Below are 13,599 nucleotides of genomic sequence, written 5' to 3' on the forward strand. Positions count from 1 at the left end.
TGGATATGGTTCGTGGATAGATGGGAGATGTTTGTCCGGGGCGGCGGAACGCCCTCCTCCAACTCAGATGGCTGGTGCACCCGGGTTGGGTTGCTTGATGGAGTTGAAGAGGTACTCCGGAGGAAGTCTCCGCATGTTAGAGGGCCGATCGGTGCCAAATCCTTGCGGAGCCCGCATGTAGCCCTGACGACGGCGCTGGATCTTATTGAAGATGATGCCGGCGATGACAATCAAGAAGACGCAGCCGAGAGCGCAACAGAAGGAGATGAGCACGACGATACCATTGGAGAGGTGCTTGCCTGGTTAGAGCGTTAGTCTGGATCCAGTGTTAAAGAGATTCAGTAGACGAATGCGTACCTCCGCTTGTGTAGGGGTTCTGGTTCTGGAAGAACATGTGGGCCATACTGCCCGGTTGGCCATCGGGTTTCGAGGACAGCAGGAAAGGCTGCATGGTCGTCCCGTTGTACAGGGCCGCAGAGGCATTTCCGAAATCAGGGATCTGAAGCCGACCGGTGACCAGAAGCATTTGGTCGTCGTTTAGAACGCTAACGTCATCATGGTTTTGGTTGATGGGCAGGACCTCGAGTCCACGGATATCGGTCCCATCATCGAACATGTTCCTCACAAATTGGAAGCTGGAGCCGTCATATTGGGCAAGGAAGCTGGAGCCGTTGGTATACACGCCCGCAAGCCAGAATTTAGTCACCTGGGTATTGGCCGGGGTAAATGCGGTGATAGTTCCCGGGATATCGGATGAGGAAGCCCCTTCGAAGGTCTGCCATTTCTGTTTCTTCACAACATAGGTGGCGACTAGTGACTGATTCCCACTGACAGTGAGGTCTCCAACTGCCAGTAATTCCTTGCTGTTCAGCCACTTGAGCGCCAGCACGGTTCCATTCAAAGTCGCGCCTGGTCGATTCCACTGCTGATCTTCCGTATCCCAGTAGCAAACTCCCGGGCAGGGGAGAGCACCAGCGCTTTGAAAGCGCCCCCCAATGTAGATGTCGTTCGAGCTAGGGCGGGGAGCAATAGCGTTAACCGTCACATCCTCGCCAATGAATCGGGGTGGCTGGTGCTCGGAAAAAGTGTTGTTGTCCATGCTGTACGCAACAAGTCCATTCAGAGTCGAACCGCTTACACTTCCAGTAACATTCCCACCGGCATAGAGGATCTTGTCCGAAATTGCCAATGCCAAGAAGGTGGAGTTACTGTCAATGCCTGCTCCCAATCCACGGACGGTACCGGTGCTGCCGTCAAGTATAGCGAGGTTCTCGATCGCAGATCCGTTAGTCGCATTGGTAGTGAACTGGCCTCCAAGGATAGTAAGGTTGTTGCCTGAGCTGGTATCGAATATGCCTGTGAAGGTCTGACCGCTTGTGTTAAAATCTGTCAGCAAAGGCTCCAGGCCCAGGGCATTATCGTAGAGGAGAGCTACAGCGCCGGCAGCAGCAATACCGCCGGAAGAAAGACTGCCGGCAAGGATGGTTGCATTATCAGCCTCTGCAAAAGCCGACAATTGGCCGGCAAACTCCAGCTGGCTGACGTTGAGATTCTGAAGCCAGTTGTTGCGCGAGGGGACCCACACGGCAAAGCCAGAGACATTCGTCGACGGACTGTCGTCAAAGGGAAGCAATTGATCGAAATCTCCGCTGACACCAACGATTGTCTCGTTGAGGTCCATAGACACATTAAGCGAGAGAGCAAGGACACTGTTGACAGGGCCATTGACACCCGCGCCTAGTGCTGACCACGTCGCCGAATTGAAGGAATACGCTGCGACGTAGCTGAGACCGTCGTTTCCACCGGCAAACGTATCCGTGAAGTTTCCGCCGACGTAGAGATAATCGCCCAAAACCGTCATGCTAGTCACTTTAGAGTTCAGACCACCCTTTGGCATTGCTGTCGCATTTCCGTCCTCTTCAAGATACATGACGTTTTCGATATTGGAACTCGAGAAATTGCCGCCGACATAGATGGTGCTACCATGACTGGCCAAACTGAGGACGGAAGCGCCGTGTTCAAGTGCCAGCCCTGCTTGGTCGATGGCAGATTCTGTGACATTCGTGCTTTCACCCGACGGATTGTAGTCGTATAGACCATTCAAGTCATCGCTCGAATATCCCGATAAGGAGTGCGCCACGAACTGAACCATGGAGGCCACCACAGTGACATTGTCCCCTTGGCCTGTTATCGGAGTCAACTTGACACGAGGGCGGAAAGAGCTGTCGCTGACATCCACATGACCAGTATAGATCGTGTCGTATTTCTCGTACAAGTTAGTCTGGTAGATGAGCGTTTGAGCAGATTCATCAGCATCGCTGGTGGCAGTGACTGTCACATTGACGATGCCACGGGAGGAACAAGTGCCGTCCTGATCGCAGCCAGGAGTGTACAGCTTGATCGAGTAATTGCCTGCTTGCTTGACATCCGGTTCGAAGACTACTGAGGCGCTAGTCGCGTTAGAGTCGGTCACCTGCGTGGTCAAATATTCGGATGAGCTCTGGCCGGATGCTGCCGTGGACCATGACCCTGTGCGCGTAGATTTTGATGGATAACTCAGGTCTGCACACGTAGGTTCGTTGAAAGCATTCATGGCGTATGCATAGATGTCTGCCATGGTCAGTAAGCGTAGGTCCGATTTAGGAGGGACAAGGTAAACCAACTGCTTTCAAAGACTTCAATCCCGTTTAGGCCACCGCCATTACCATACCAATCCAAGACCTCGATTTGGAATCCGCTCATGCCAACACTGTTGACAAAAGTGAACTCACGATACTTTTCGGATGTGCTATTGGAAAGTGGGCAAGACTGGTCGCAGTAAGCAGCATTGCCGGAATCAGGATCGGTGTAAGTCAGGTTCATGATTCCATCATCTGGAAGTCTCCGGAACAGGAACGTTTTCGTGCCTCGTCCCTCATAATGAGTGTTGTACAACCTGAACTTGGTGGGCGTATACTCGAATCCCATCTCTGCGCGCCAGTATCCTGGTGAGTTCTTCTCGAGTAGCCACGTTTTCCCAGAGCCATCGTCGCCGCTCGTCTGACAGATAATGTTGCGAGGACTAATGTAGCCGCTGATCGAGGACTCGGCGTCGGAAGTAATCGTAGCATTCTGGAGATTGATCACCTGCGGGCCCTTGTCGACCGACGTAGAATTCCCGATGCCATCAAAGGAACCGCCCCAAATGATATGGCCATTGCCGTCCTTCAAGATCGAATTGACGGGCCCATTGAGACCACCAAAGGACAAGTTCGACCAGCCTTCATTCCCGACCCAGGCCACCGCGTTCGAGATATTATAGTAAGTGAAGTTTCCTCCAACATAAACACTATTCGTCTCTTGATCGCAGAGTAAAGCTGAAACCGAGCCCGAAAGACCGGACAAGGCCGTCACTTTGTTCGAATCCGGATTGTACAATGCGACGCCCTCTGATTCGACCCCTCCCAAGCTGGTGAAGTTGCCTCCCACGAATATACCTGAGAACGTCCCATCTTTCTTCGTGAAGGGGCACATGGCACGGATGTGGGCGTTGGATGTCGAGAGTGACGTGAAAATCCCGTTTGGGAGAGGGGTGAGGATGGATTGCGCATCGTTGTCCGCGGTCGCTGTGTCCGACTGTTCGGTGTACTGATAGAGCGAGACAGCATCGAAGTCTCCCGTGAGGGCGACTTGACCCAATGGCGAAAGATCTAGTTCGGGTTGCGAGACGGATTGGAAGGTCAATCCGTAAGCGGGGGTCAACTGGAGAAAAGATCCAAGGCGGAGGACGGTTGACAAGCCAGCCGTCGCAGGCCCAAACAGTGAGGGAGCCCTCATTGTTTAGGTTCGCGACGACAGGCCGAGAAAAATGCGATGCTCAAGAAAAGAAGGGGGAATGGCGAGTTGCTGGGACCCGAGGAAAGGTGTCAAGAAAAATAGATGAATTGGTTCAAAGAAAGACGATGTGCTCTAATAGGAGGCTGAGCTACCAGCACGAGGAACACGAGAAAAGGAGTGGTCGGGCCAGAAACATTAATAGACAAGTGCAGAAAAACAAAAAAAGCGAGCGAAGGAGATAAGGAATGAATGAATGTGAGATCAGGCAGAGGAGCCCGATACTACAGGAATGGCCACAGCCAGATGAAAATTAATTAACGAATGACTGGATGAAGTTGGATGGAGCGAACGAGTGACATGGCAGGCAGGGGCTTGTTTGTTCAAGGTCCGTCGGTCGCTGGTGGTTTTTCAGGTACCATCATTTCCCGCCCGGTCATTGCCCATCTGGCCGCGCTCCGGTTCCACCAGCAGGCGAAGTAAGCGAACCGGCGCCCAGGATTTACGTCGGTCCGATGTGTGATACGCTCCATTACTCGTCCGCGATGGGGCCGCGGGTTGCGTATGAGATAATGAGCCACCGTTCGGTGTCCACTTGCGGTGGGGTGGGGGGCCTCAATTTACGGGCCTCACTGGTCACCTCCCGATGATTTGCATACCCTCCCATCATACCGGGCAAACCAACCTTGCTATGCTCTACAGTGCTACACAGTACACAGAGGCAGAGGCTGGTTTGATCCAATGCAGGCCTACTACTGACTACCTGATGAGACACCTTGCAGCGGTGGATTTCCTATTATTAGGCGATCTGCTTCAATTATCCCAACCCCTAATATTGGACGCCGTCGCAGCGACAGCCATGACGGACGCATCGGGAGACTGGATGATGGTCCTCAATTTGCGGCCGTCATCTCAGGATCGGTGCAGCTCATCCTATTGAATCGTCCTTACTGGCGGTGTGTCATGCAACCTTGAGTCGCATGAACATGTTACAGAAGTTTAATTCAATATACCTACAGCGAAGGTACATTAAGTTTCCCTACACAATAACCATACATGCAGCTACATCGTGTTTATTTTGATCGGCTCTGTACTGAACCCAGCAAATGTTTACCAGTCTCGATGATAGTCTACGCTCAGGCACTGAACAACCGCCTTGGGCATTCACCGTGTGATTCGACGCATCACCTCAGCTCTCATCAAAGGCTGCGCCAGGTGGTGGTAATGCATAGGTCAGCAGGCTTGCTGCATTGCAAATGTCACAACTACGTAGAACATGTTTCGTGGATTCTCCTTTCATTCTTTTACTACGGCCTGAATTCTCGCGTCATTCCCTCTGTACGGAGTAACCAAGTTATTTGGAGCTATGACTTGGTTGAATGCATCATGGGCGAGCAAGAAGATGAAAAGAAAAGAAAAAGCTTTATGTGTTAGGTGGCAGACCGACGAACAGCTTCGGTCTATGGAGGCGGCACATTCTAGTTATATATGCTTGCAGAGAGATGTCGTGACCGCAATATATTGACAAGTCAGACGAAATATTGGACATATCACCTTGCGATGGATATGTAAGATATGCGTTCTAGAACAGGAGTAGATCGCTGCAAGCTTGGGTTCCAAATTGGATGACATCCAGACGACAAGACTCGGTTATGCCGTCATTATCCTCACTAGCCTGAGCATATGGACCGCATTAGTAGGTATACAACTCTCCGCCATAAATCTTAGGAAACCAAATCATATAGCTTAATAAGGATACCCGGGAAGTCCCAAAGGCTGTTGTTGCTTCAGATATGAGAAGGCACGAGCAAAGTCTTCTCAAAGGGACCCGTCTTATTATCTTCCGGTAGGGCCTGGTGGATCTGACGAATAAGCTTTGATACGAGGCAGATTACCAACAAGCTGCTTCGGTTATAATGTAGGATCTGGTATTGAACCCAGGCAGCTGTCCGTTACTGCTTTGATGAGCCCGACGGGGCTTTGCTAAGCCAACAGTATTGTTCGGTTCTGCAGATAGATCGGTGGTCCGTATGCTCGGAGACTACGAGATATGCAAAACCATGAACGTCATATGTTCTGGGATGATACCACTTCTTCTCCGCTTGGATGGTGATATCAGTACAGGACAGTCTCTTCGAATTGCTGGTGAAGAGAATATAATTGGTCTCGGGGCGAGGGGAGTTGGGAATTGGCCTGATCGTTTGTAGATGTGTTACGACTTTGAGTCCAGTTTGAATGCCTAGTTGGAGTAACCTTATGTGCCAACTGATAATCCTTGCGTAGTGCTTGTTTCTAACTGTATTATGTAGCAATAGACTTCAGCAAGTTGGCAATGAAGCAGTGAAACCACTATAGTACTGAAAGGTGAGCAGAATGTGAAAATGCTAGTAGCCGGGATATATAAATCTGTATAGATATTGCTGGACCACGAGATGGCATTGATATGAAGATCCAAATGTGCATGAAAGTAAGCCAATCAATAACCTACTCTCCAAGGAGGTTATTATTCACATCGACCAAGCTTAAATACATGACTGGATGATCCTCATCTCTGAGATTCGCAAGATGTTGATGGTATAGATCAGACTGGGTGGTGGGCATTATGCAACCTACCCAGAACTGTGAAAGCATACATAACTCGTATAAACTGTAAGCCAAGTAGTAGCACTTAAAGTTGTTCTAAGATGAGCACCCAGCAACAAACATTCACATCTCATTTGTGAACAAGAAGCAATGCTGGTTGACTCCAAACTGCGTTGTTGCCTCAGGCATAAAACGAACACTAATCCGATTCTGCAGAAGTGGCGCCAAGAGGTCTTGCCGCACCGCGTGAGAGGCAGCCGCGCGCAACGCGAGACTCCAGGAAAAAGGATATCGGAGCTCATTATCAGATAGCCTCCAATTACCTTTAACTCACTAAATCACCCCAACTCATAAACCTGCCATCTAGACTTTGTCGCCGCCTCGGAAATTATAAATACGTCTCCTCTTATTTCTTCACTTATTGAGACTCCCCTGAGGGCTCCTCCAAGATGTGAGCTTCTTCACTTACTGTCGCTGTCTACCGTACTAAACCCTGTTTAGGGAGAGCTTCGATAACATCTACCTCGACCTTTCAAAGCAGCATGGAAAATGCAAGCTGGCGGAATCTGGCTTAGGATGGAAGCCTTCCGGCGGAGGCGAAACGTTCACTCTCGACAGCAGCAACATTGGCGCGGCCCAATGGAGTCGAGCAGCAAAGGGATATGAACTGAAGATCCTGTCGCGCTCATCGGGCGTCATCCAACTCGATGGCTTCGATCAAGAGGTATGTCCTGGCAACTTGTCATTGGGTGATCTTATCGTGAGAGAAGAGCCTCTCTAATCTTTGACCCTTCAACTTTAGGATTTCGAGCGGTTGAGCAAAGCGTTCAAGATCTGGTACGGCATCAACATGGAAACCAGGGAACACGCCCTCCGAGGATGGAACTGGGGTAAGGCCGAGTTTGCGAAAGCGGAACTGTCCTTCAACGTGCAAAACCGACCTGCTTTCGAAATTCCTTACTCCGAGATATCGAACACGAACCTTGCCGGAAAGAACGAAGTCGCCGTCGAGTTTGCACTTGGCGGCGAGGGCAACGAGCCTGCAAAGTCAGCTGGTAGCACGAAGAACCGTGGTCGCAAAGCCGCTTCTGGCCCGGATGAACTAGTTGAGATGCGGTTCTACATTCCAGGAACAGCCGTGAAGACAGAGAAGGGCGTTAAGCAGGAGAATGAGGACGAAGAGAACGGTGAAAATGAGGGCGAGGAAGAAGAGGGTGGCGAAGAGCAGAATGCGGCGAACTTGTTCTATGAGACGCTCATGGACAAGGCAGAGATTGGAGATGTGGCTGGCGACACTTTCGCTACGTTCTTGGATGTCCTTCACCTTACACCCAGGTGCGTATCATCCAAGTGGTATCACTTTAGTATGTTGACATCTCTCGCAGAGGCCGATTCGATATCGACATGTACGAATCATCCTTCCGGTTACGCGGTAAAACCTATGATTACAAGATTCAATACGCGTCTATCAAGAAATTCTTCCTGCTTCCGAAGAACGATGACACGCATACTTTGATCGTCCTGGGACTTGACCCCCCGCTACGACAAGGCCAGACTCGCTATCCGTTCTTGGTTATGCAGCTGAAGTTGGATGAGGAAATCAGCTTGGAGCTTAATATGACAGAGTGAGTGCGCAAGGACGAGTTTGTGGTTTCTGTCTGACGCTCTCTTAGTGAACTCTTGGAGAACCGCTACAAGGATAAGCTGGAACCTCGCTACGAAGAACCCATCCACCAGGTTGTCACAAAGATCTTCCGTGGCCTGTCAGGCAAGAAGGTCATCATGCCATCCAAGGACTTTGTTAGGTTAGTGACATGGATCATCGATATTAAATCTCAGGTTGCTGACATTGCTCAGCCATCACGGTCACAGCGGAGTCAAATGCTCCATCAAGGCCAACGAGGGTCTCCTTTACTTCTTGGATAAGAGCTTGATTTTCGTTCCCAAGCCTGCCACTTACATTCAAATTGAGAACATTGCTATCATTACCATGTCCCGTGTGGGTGGTGCCATCTCGGCGAGCAGAACGTTTGATATCACCGTCAGCTTGAAGGCTGGTATGGGCGAGCACCAGTTCAGCAACATCAACCGGTATGTGTATTTTTCGGCTGAGATATGCAGACGCTGACATCTTTCAGTGAGGAACAACAACCACTTGAGGAATTCTTCAAGGCCAAGAACATCCGATTCAAGAACGAAATGTCCGACGATGTATGTGGAACTCTGCCAATACCTCATCTATATACGCTATGACTGACATGATGTACTAGGCCTCGGCTCTCATCGCGGCTGCCCTTGACAACGACGATATGGCCTCCAGTGATGATGATAACGTACGGGCCGATCGCGGCTCGGCTGATGAAGACGAAGAGTCTATTGACGAGGATTTCCAGGCCGAGTCTGACTCGGATGTTGCAGAAGAGTACGACTCAGCGCACGAAAGCAGTGGCAGCGGAAGCGATGCCGAGATGGAGGATGCATCCGATGGCGGTGACGATGACGAGGACGAGCCGATGTCCGAGGCGGAAGGACAGCGGCCGAAAAAGAAGACGAAGGTTGGAAAATAAGGAACGCCGCTCGATTCCGACCGCGCCGATTGCAATGATGATTATCGCATAATGAACCGGCCAACATGACGTTCCGTATCATGTCCTCCGCTGAAGCCAAGCGGCTAAGCTGGGATGTTTGCCCTAGCCAGCGGGAAGTTAGACTTCTTGGATTCTTGAAGCCCTTGTAATTGTACTCTGGAACACTGCATATCGGCATGATTCGTTTCACAGAGCGTTGGCCAACGGCATCAAATTGGTTCACATCCGTAAATGTAGCATATAGCTAGTCCGTTTGTCAGTCCGACATCGCGGCAATATGATCTGTCAGGGCTGGTCGATGGGGGCCAACTCAATTAATTTTGCTATTGACAAGACTATTGAGAAGCTCCTGCATGTGCATATATGTCATTCTAGCTCTTCTCGGAGGCTGATCCGTGTTCGTGACCCCAGATTATTGTAGATCATGGAAGGTTAATTGCCTATAGCAATCTTTGGCGTTGACGGTCTCTCCTCGACTGCCGCCTTCGTATCCCAGACATCAATAAATTGTTCCTCCAGGACAGATCATACGGCACTAGACCTCTCTGGCAGTGCGCGAGGTAAGACTTCCTGCACTACGTATGTGAGTGCAGCATGGATTTGGCCGATTTGCCATGGTCCCGTCCAGCGAGGCCAACCTGTCTTGCATTGGGGGCTTGCGATAGGGCGCTGGCCTCGGATAATGAAGTGCGGTGTAGGGGATGAACGGCGGGCAGCAGGTCGGGAAATCAACCGGAAGAGAGCTCTTTGTTTGGATGGTGTAGCATTACTCCGACGGTCTCTCCCTTGCTGTGTAATAATGCCGCCCTGTTCCATGCATCGTTATCGCAGATGCATACTAGTCAGTATTTTATTTATAGCCGGGGGACATGAATTCTTCCTCAGGAGGTATTTGAAGACATCCCAGAGAAGGAAGTAGTATTTAATCCAACTACGACCGTACTCTATTGATTTGGCGGTCATGGACAACCTCCGTCAAAGCCCCCCCTAATCCGGGACCTAAATTTGAGGTTGATTTATTGTTCCTTGGGAAATTCAGATCCTCCCCCGTAGTACCCTGGATGGTGTGACTGCTTTGCTCCAAACCGTTGGTGGACGGCCACCATTGGCTGGCTGCCCGTTAGGCCTTAGTTGGCTCCGTCACGGACGGCTCACCGGGTTTTTCCGTTCCACGGTGACCTTTTCCTTTGCCTTTTTACCCTTTTCTTGCTCTTCCCCCCCCCCCTGACTGATGCTCGGCCCGCCCGTTACGCGGTCGAATCCAGTCTAGCTGGCTAGATGCTTCTCCTCCCCCAAGGACTCAAGAGGGAGGGGCCCCGTGCGGTGCGAGCAAGCGCATCCCGTCTGAAACAAGGTATCTGCCGGGTCCAGCTGGAGTAAGCCCGATGGATGTACTCTGTATGTCGGGAGGCACTTAGGCGGGTGGGCTTGCGTATAAATGGTCCATCGGATGATGGTTGCAGGCCCAGATGATTCGCACCGGATACACCTGACTGACTGGCGAGGCTAAGAATAGCCCACCGCAGCGGATCTGTCTTGGAAAGCAAACTTGAGAGTGGTGGTTGTCCTCGACCCAAGGACCGGTAGATCCAGCACAGTGCAGCGCGCACACGGGTCAGGAGTTCACTTTTGCCCACTCCTTCTCGGGCTCAAGTGTACAGCTCCAATCTCATCGCCCTAAAGTGGAATTTCGGGATGCGCAACTTAGATAATGGTTCCAGGGTTCCCCACGATTTCGGCATCCTGAGTTTGGGGGCCTTCACCTTACTTATTAAGCCTGCGGTGATGGTGTCCACAGATCTCGAGGGACTTTGAGTTTGCTTGGAGATGCTCGTTGCTTTTTATTTTGACATGTCTGGTGGATGGTCCTGGTAGTAGATAGGCTGGATCGAGAGAGATACTGGTGCGCGTTAAATACCAAGGGTAATTTATTATTATCTACGGAGGTACTTGAGCATCAATCGGGATGAAATAAATCATGACTTTTGGGCCATTGCAATTCGGAAATCGAAGGCGCCAGATGGGGATCGCAAGAACCAGCCAATTCATTTGATAGAAAGAAAGAAAAGTGGTGTAGAGTACTCCGTAGTGAAGTGGGCGACAGCAAGACTAAGGATTAGCCCCCCCTTTCTTTCTCGGACAGGGCCACCAAACAGTCTGGCTCCAACGACTAAACACCCCCATCACTCCGCAGGTCCCAATCGCTCTCCTCTTCCCCTGTTCCTCAGTACGTACGTCTTCTCTTCTCTCTTTCAATCGCCCTTTTATTCCTTTGCCCCGACAATTGTTTTTTTTACCTGTTTCGTTTCAACCCCCCGACTTTTGTGCACACGCTGCTTTTTAGCTGTGCCCGAGATCCTCCTTTGGTTCCAGCCATCCATCCCCTTTGCTCGTGATTGACTGAACCTCACCCTTTTACCGGCGAACAGTAGTATCACAGGTACGAGGCCACACCTTCCTGGAGACCTCCCTTTGCTGCATCCCACGGGCCCGACGGAGAAGTGATATCGCTGTCCACGTTGCTGCTTCCAGACCCTCCCTCCCCTTGACTGCTTCCTGCAAGGACTGTGTCGCTAACGAAGAAGGTACTGCCTGTTCAGGGGAACTTCCTCATCGACGCTCGCTACCTCCTGCCTCCTCGACGCTCGCTTTTCATATCACCTGCACACCCTCTACTTCCACAATGGGTAAGCTTGTCGCCCTGAGCCCTTCCTTTCATCAACCTGCGATCCGGGCCCCCTTTTCTACCTGCCATCCAAATCTTCCTATCGTCTCCGATACGGGATCCTTGCGCGTTGTGATACAACCATGGCACGGTCCAGGAACCGGAGTGCGGATGGTCGCTCTCAAGGGGACTCTGAAGCTCTGGCACTGTCCCCTCAAATGGGCTCGCAGAGACTCAAGCGTCACTCGTACTCGCCCGTCCTCGATCGCCTGTCCTCCGAAAGTGAAAGACAAGATTCTGAATCAGCTGCTGACTCTGCTTCGGACAATGTAGCTACACCACCGCCTGCACCTGCTGCCAATGGCACGCCCGTCTCTGCCTCTCCTCCCAGCAGCAAGCCCAGCTCGCCCTTCGTTGAACGCAGTAACCCAATGGGAGCGGGAAACGCTCAGACTGTGAGCTCGAAGGACCCCAAGGCTGTTGCTCAGGCTGCTACGGATATGAAGAATGTCGTTCGCCGGAAGCTGACCGGCTACGTTGGTTTTGCCAACCTGCCCAACCAATGGCACCGTAAGAGTGTCCGCAAGGGTTTCAAATTCAACGTGATGGTTGTTGGTAAGTTTCTAGCCCGCTGGAGATCTGTCCACCGCGGACTGTGACTGATACACCCGCTAGGTGAGTCTGGTCTCGGAAAGTCGACTCTCGTGAACACACTCTTCAACGCCTCCCTCTACCCCCCCAAGGAACGCACCGGCCCTAGCCACGACATTATCCCTAAGACCGTGTCGATTCAGTCCATCAGCTCCGACATTGAAGAGAATGGTGTCCGTCTCCGTCTGACCGTGGTTGACACACCCGGATTCGGTGACTTTGTCAACAATGACGATTCATGGCGCCCGATTGTGGAGAACATTGAACAGAGATACGATGCCTACCTGGAGGCTGAGAACAAGGTCGACAGAACCAATATCCTCGACAACCGCATCCACGCTTGTGTCTACTTCATCCAGCCTACCGGCCACTCCCTGAAGCCTCTCGACATTGAGGTTATGCGCAGGTTGCACACCAAGGTCAACCTGATCCCTGTGATCGCTAAGGCTGACACCTTGACGGACGAGGAGATCACTGCTTTCAAGCAGAGGGTATGATTAAACTACTGCGCCTCTCCGCTACTGAATGCTGACACAACCCGTTCCCAGATTCTTGCCGATATCCAGCACCACTCTATCCAGATCTTCGAAGGCCCCCGCTACGAGCTTGACGATGAAGAAACTATTGCAGAGAACCAGGAGATCATGTCCAAGGTCCCCTTCGCTATTGTTGGTGCCAACGCCGAGGTTACGGCCGCTGACGGCCGTAAAGTGCGCGGCAGAAGCTACCCCTGGGGTATCATCGAGGTCGACAATGAGGAACACTGCGACTTCGTTAAGCTGCGCCAGATGTTGATCCGCACCCACATGGAAGAGCTCAAGGAACACACCAACAACACTCTGTACGAGAACTACCGCTCCGACAAGCTTACCCAGATGGGTGTGGCCCAGGACCCCAGCGTGTTCAAGGAGGTCAACCCGGCGGTCAAGCAGGAGGAGGAGCGTGCTCTCCACGAGCAGAAGCTCGCCAAGATGGAGGCGGAGATGAAGATGGTCTTCCAGCAGAAGGTTGCAGAGAAGGAGAGCAAGCTGAAACAGAGCGAAGACGAACTCTATGCCCGACATCGCGAGATGAAGGACCAACTGGAACGGCAACGCCTGGAGCTAGAAGAGAAGAAGACCCGCCTCGAGACCGGGAGACCGATCGAAGAAAAGGGGAAGCGGAAGGGATTTTCTCTTCGTTAGACGAACGCTCACATGACCGGCACCCCGATGCCTTTGCCCAGGGGCTTATACAACAGACCACCGAGGTTATGTATAGTCGTCGGAGGCACTCTGGTGGTTTTATGTTGATTTCTCC

The 13,599-nt window shown here is 51.6% G+C and overlaps 3 protein-coding genes across 3 annotated transcripts; 2 read left to right on the plus strand and 1 right to left on the minus strand.

Annotated features, from left to right (window-relative positions):
- Positions 1-63: 63 nt before the first annotated feature.
- BO80DRAFT_450665 (putative cellular morphogenesis protein (Rax2)) lies at positions 64-3,816 on the minus strand (the record flags this gene model as incomplete). The annotated part of the gene is made up of 3 exons (XM_025721829.1): positions 64-299; positions 358-2,610; positions 2,664-3,816. The coding sequence occupies 3 exons, from the start codon at positions 3,814-3,816 to the stop codon at positions 64-66; spliced, it is 3,642 nt and encodes a 1,213-aa protein (XP_025569252.1).
- A 2,847-nt stretch (positions 3,817-6,663) lies between these two features.
- BO80DRAFT_430320 (FACT complex subunit POB3) lies at positions 6,664-9,355 on the plus strand. The gene is made up of 8 exons (XM_025720683.1): positions 6,664-6,847; positions 6,898-7,120; positions 7,199-7,731; positions 7,782-8,021; positions 8,070-8,201; positions 8,254-8,487; positions 8,535-8,607; positions 8,667-9,355. Coding segments are annotated over exons 1-8 (1,734 nt in total). The 5' UTR covers positions 6,664-6,845; the 3' UTR covers positions 8,964-9,355.
- Positions 9,356-11,792: 2,437 nt separating this feature from the next.
- Positions 11,793-13,484, plus strand: aspB (septin AspB; the record flags this gene model as incomplete). The annotated part of the gene is made up of 3 exons (XM_025716430.1): positions 11,793-12,264; positions 12,325-12,791; positions 12,849-13,484. The coding sequence occupies 3 exons, from the start codon at positions 11,793-11,795 to the stop codon at positions 13,482-13,484; spliced, it is 1,575 nt and encodes a 524-aa protein (XP_025569254.1).
- Between the last annotated feature and the right edge of the window lie 115 nt (positions 13,485-13,599).

Source organism: Aspergillus ibericus (assembly GCF_003184845.1).
Source record: "Aspergillus ibericus CBS 121593 unplaced genomic scaffold BO80scaffold_93, whole genome shotgun sequence".
In the NCBI taxonomy this organism is placed as follows: Eukaryota; Fungi; Ascomycota; class Eurotiomycetes; order Eurotiales; family Aspergillaceae; genus Aspergillus; species Aspergillus ibericus.

Bases quoted from the DNA above. Each gene is read 5' to 3' on its own strand.
- BO80DRAFT_430320 (XM_025720683.1), top strand. The intron at 7,121-7,198 runs GTATGTCCTGGC...CTTCAACTTTAG, and splicing joins TCGATGGCTTCGATCAAGAG to GATTTCGAGCGGTTGAGCAA. The intron at 8,488-8,534 runs GTATGTGTATTT...GACATCTTTCAG, and splicing joins CAGTTCAGCAACATCAACCG to TGAGGAACAACAACCACTTG.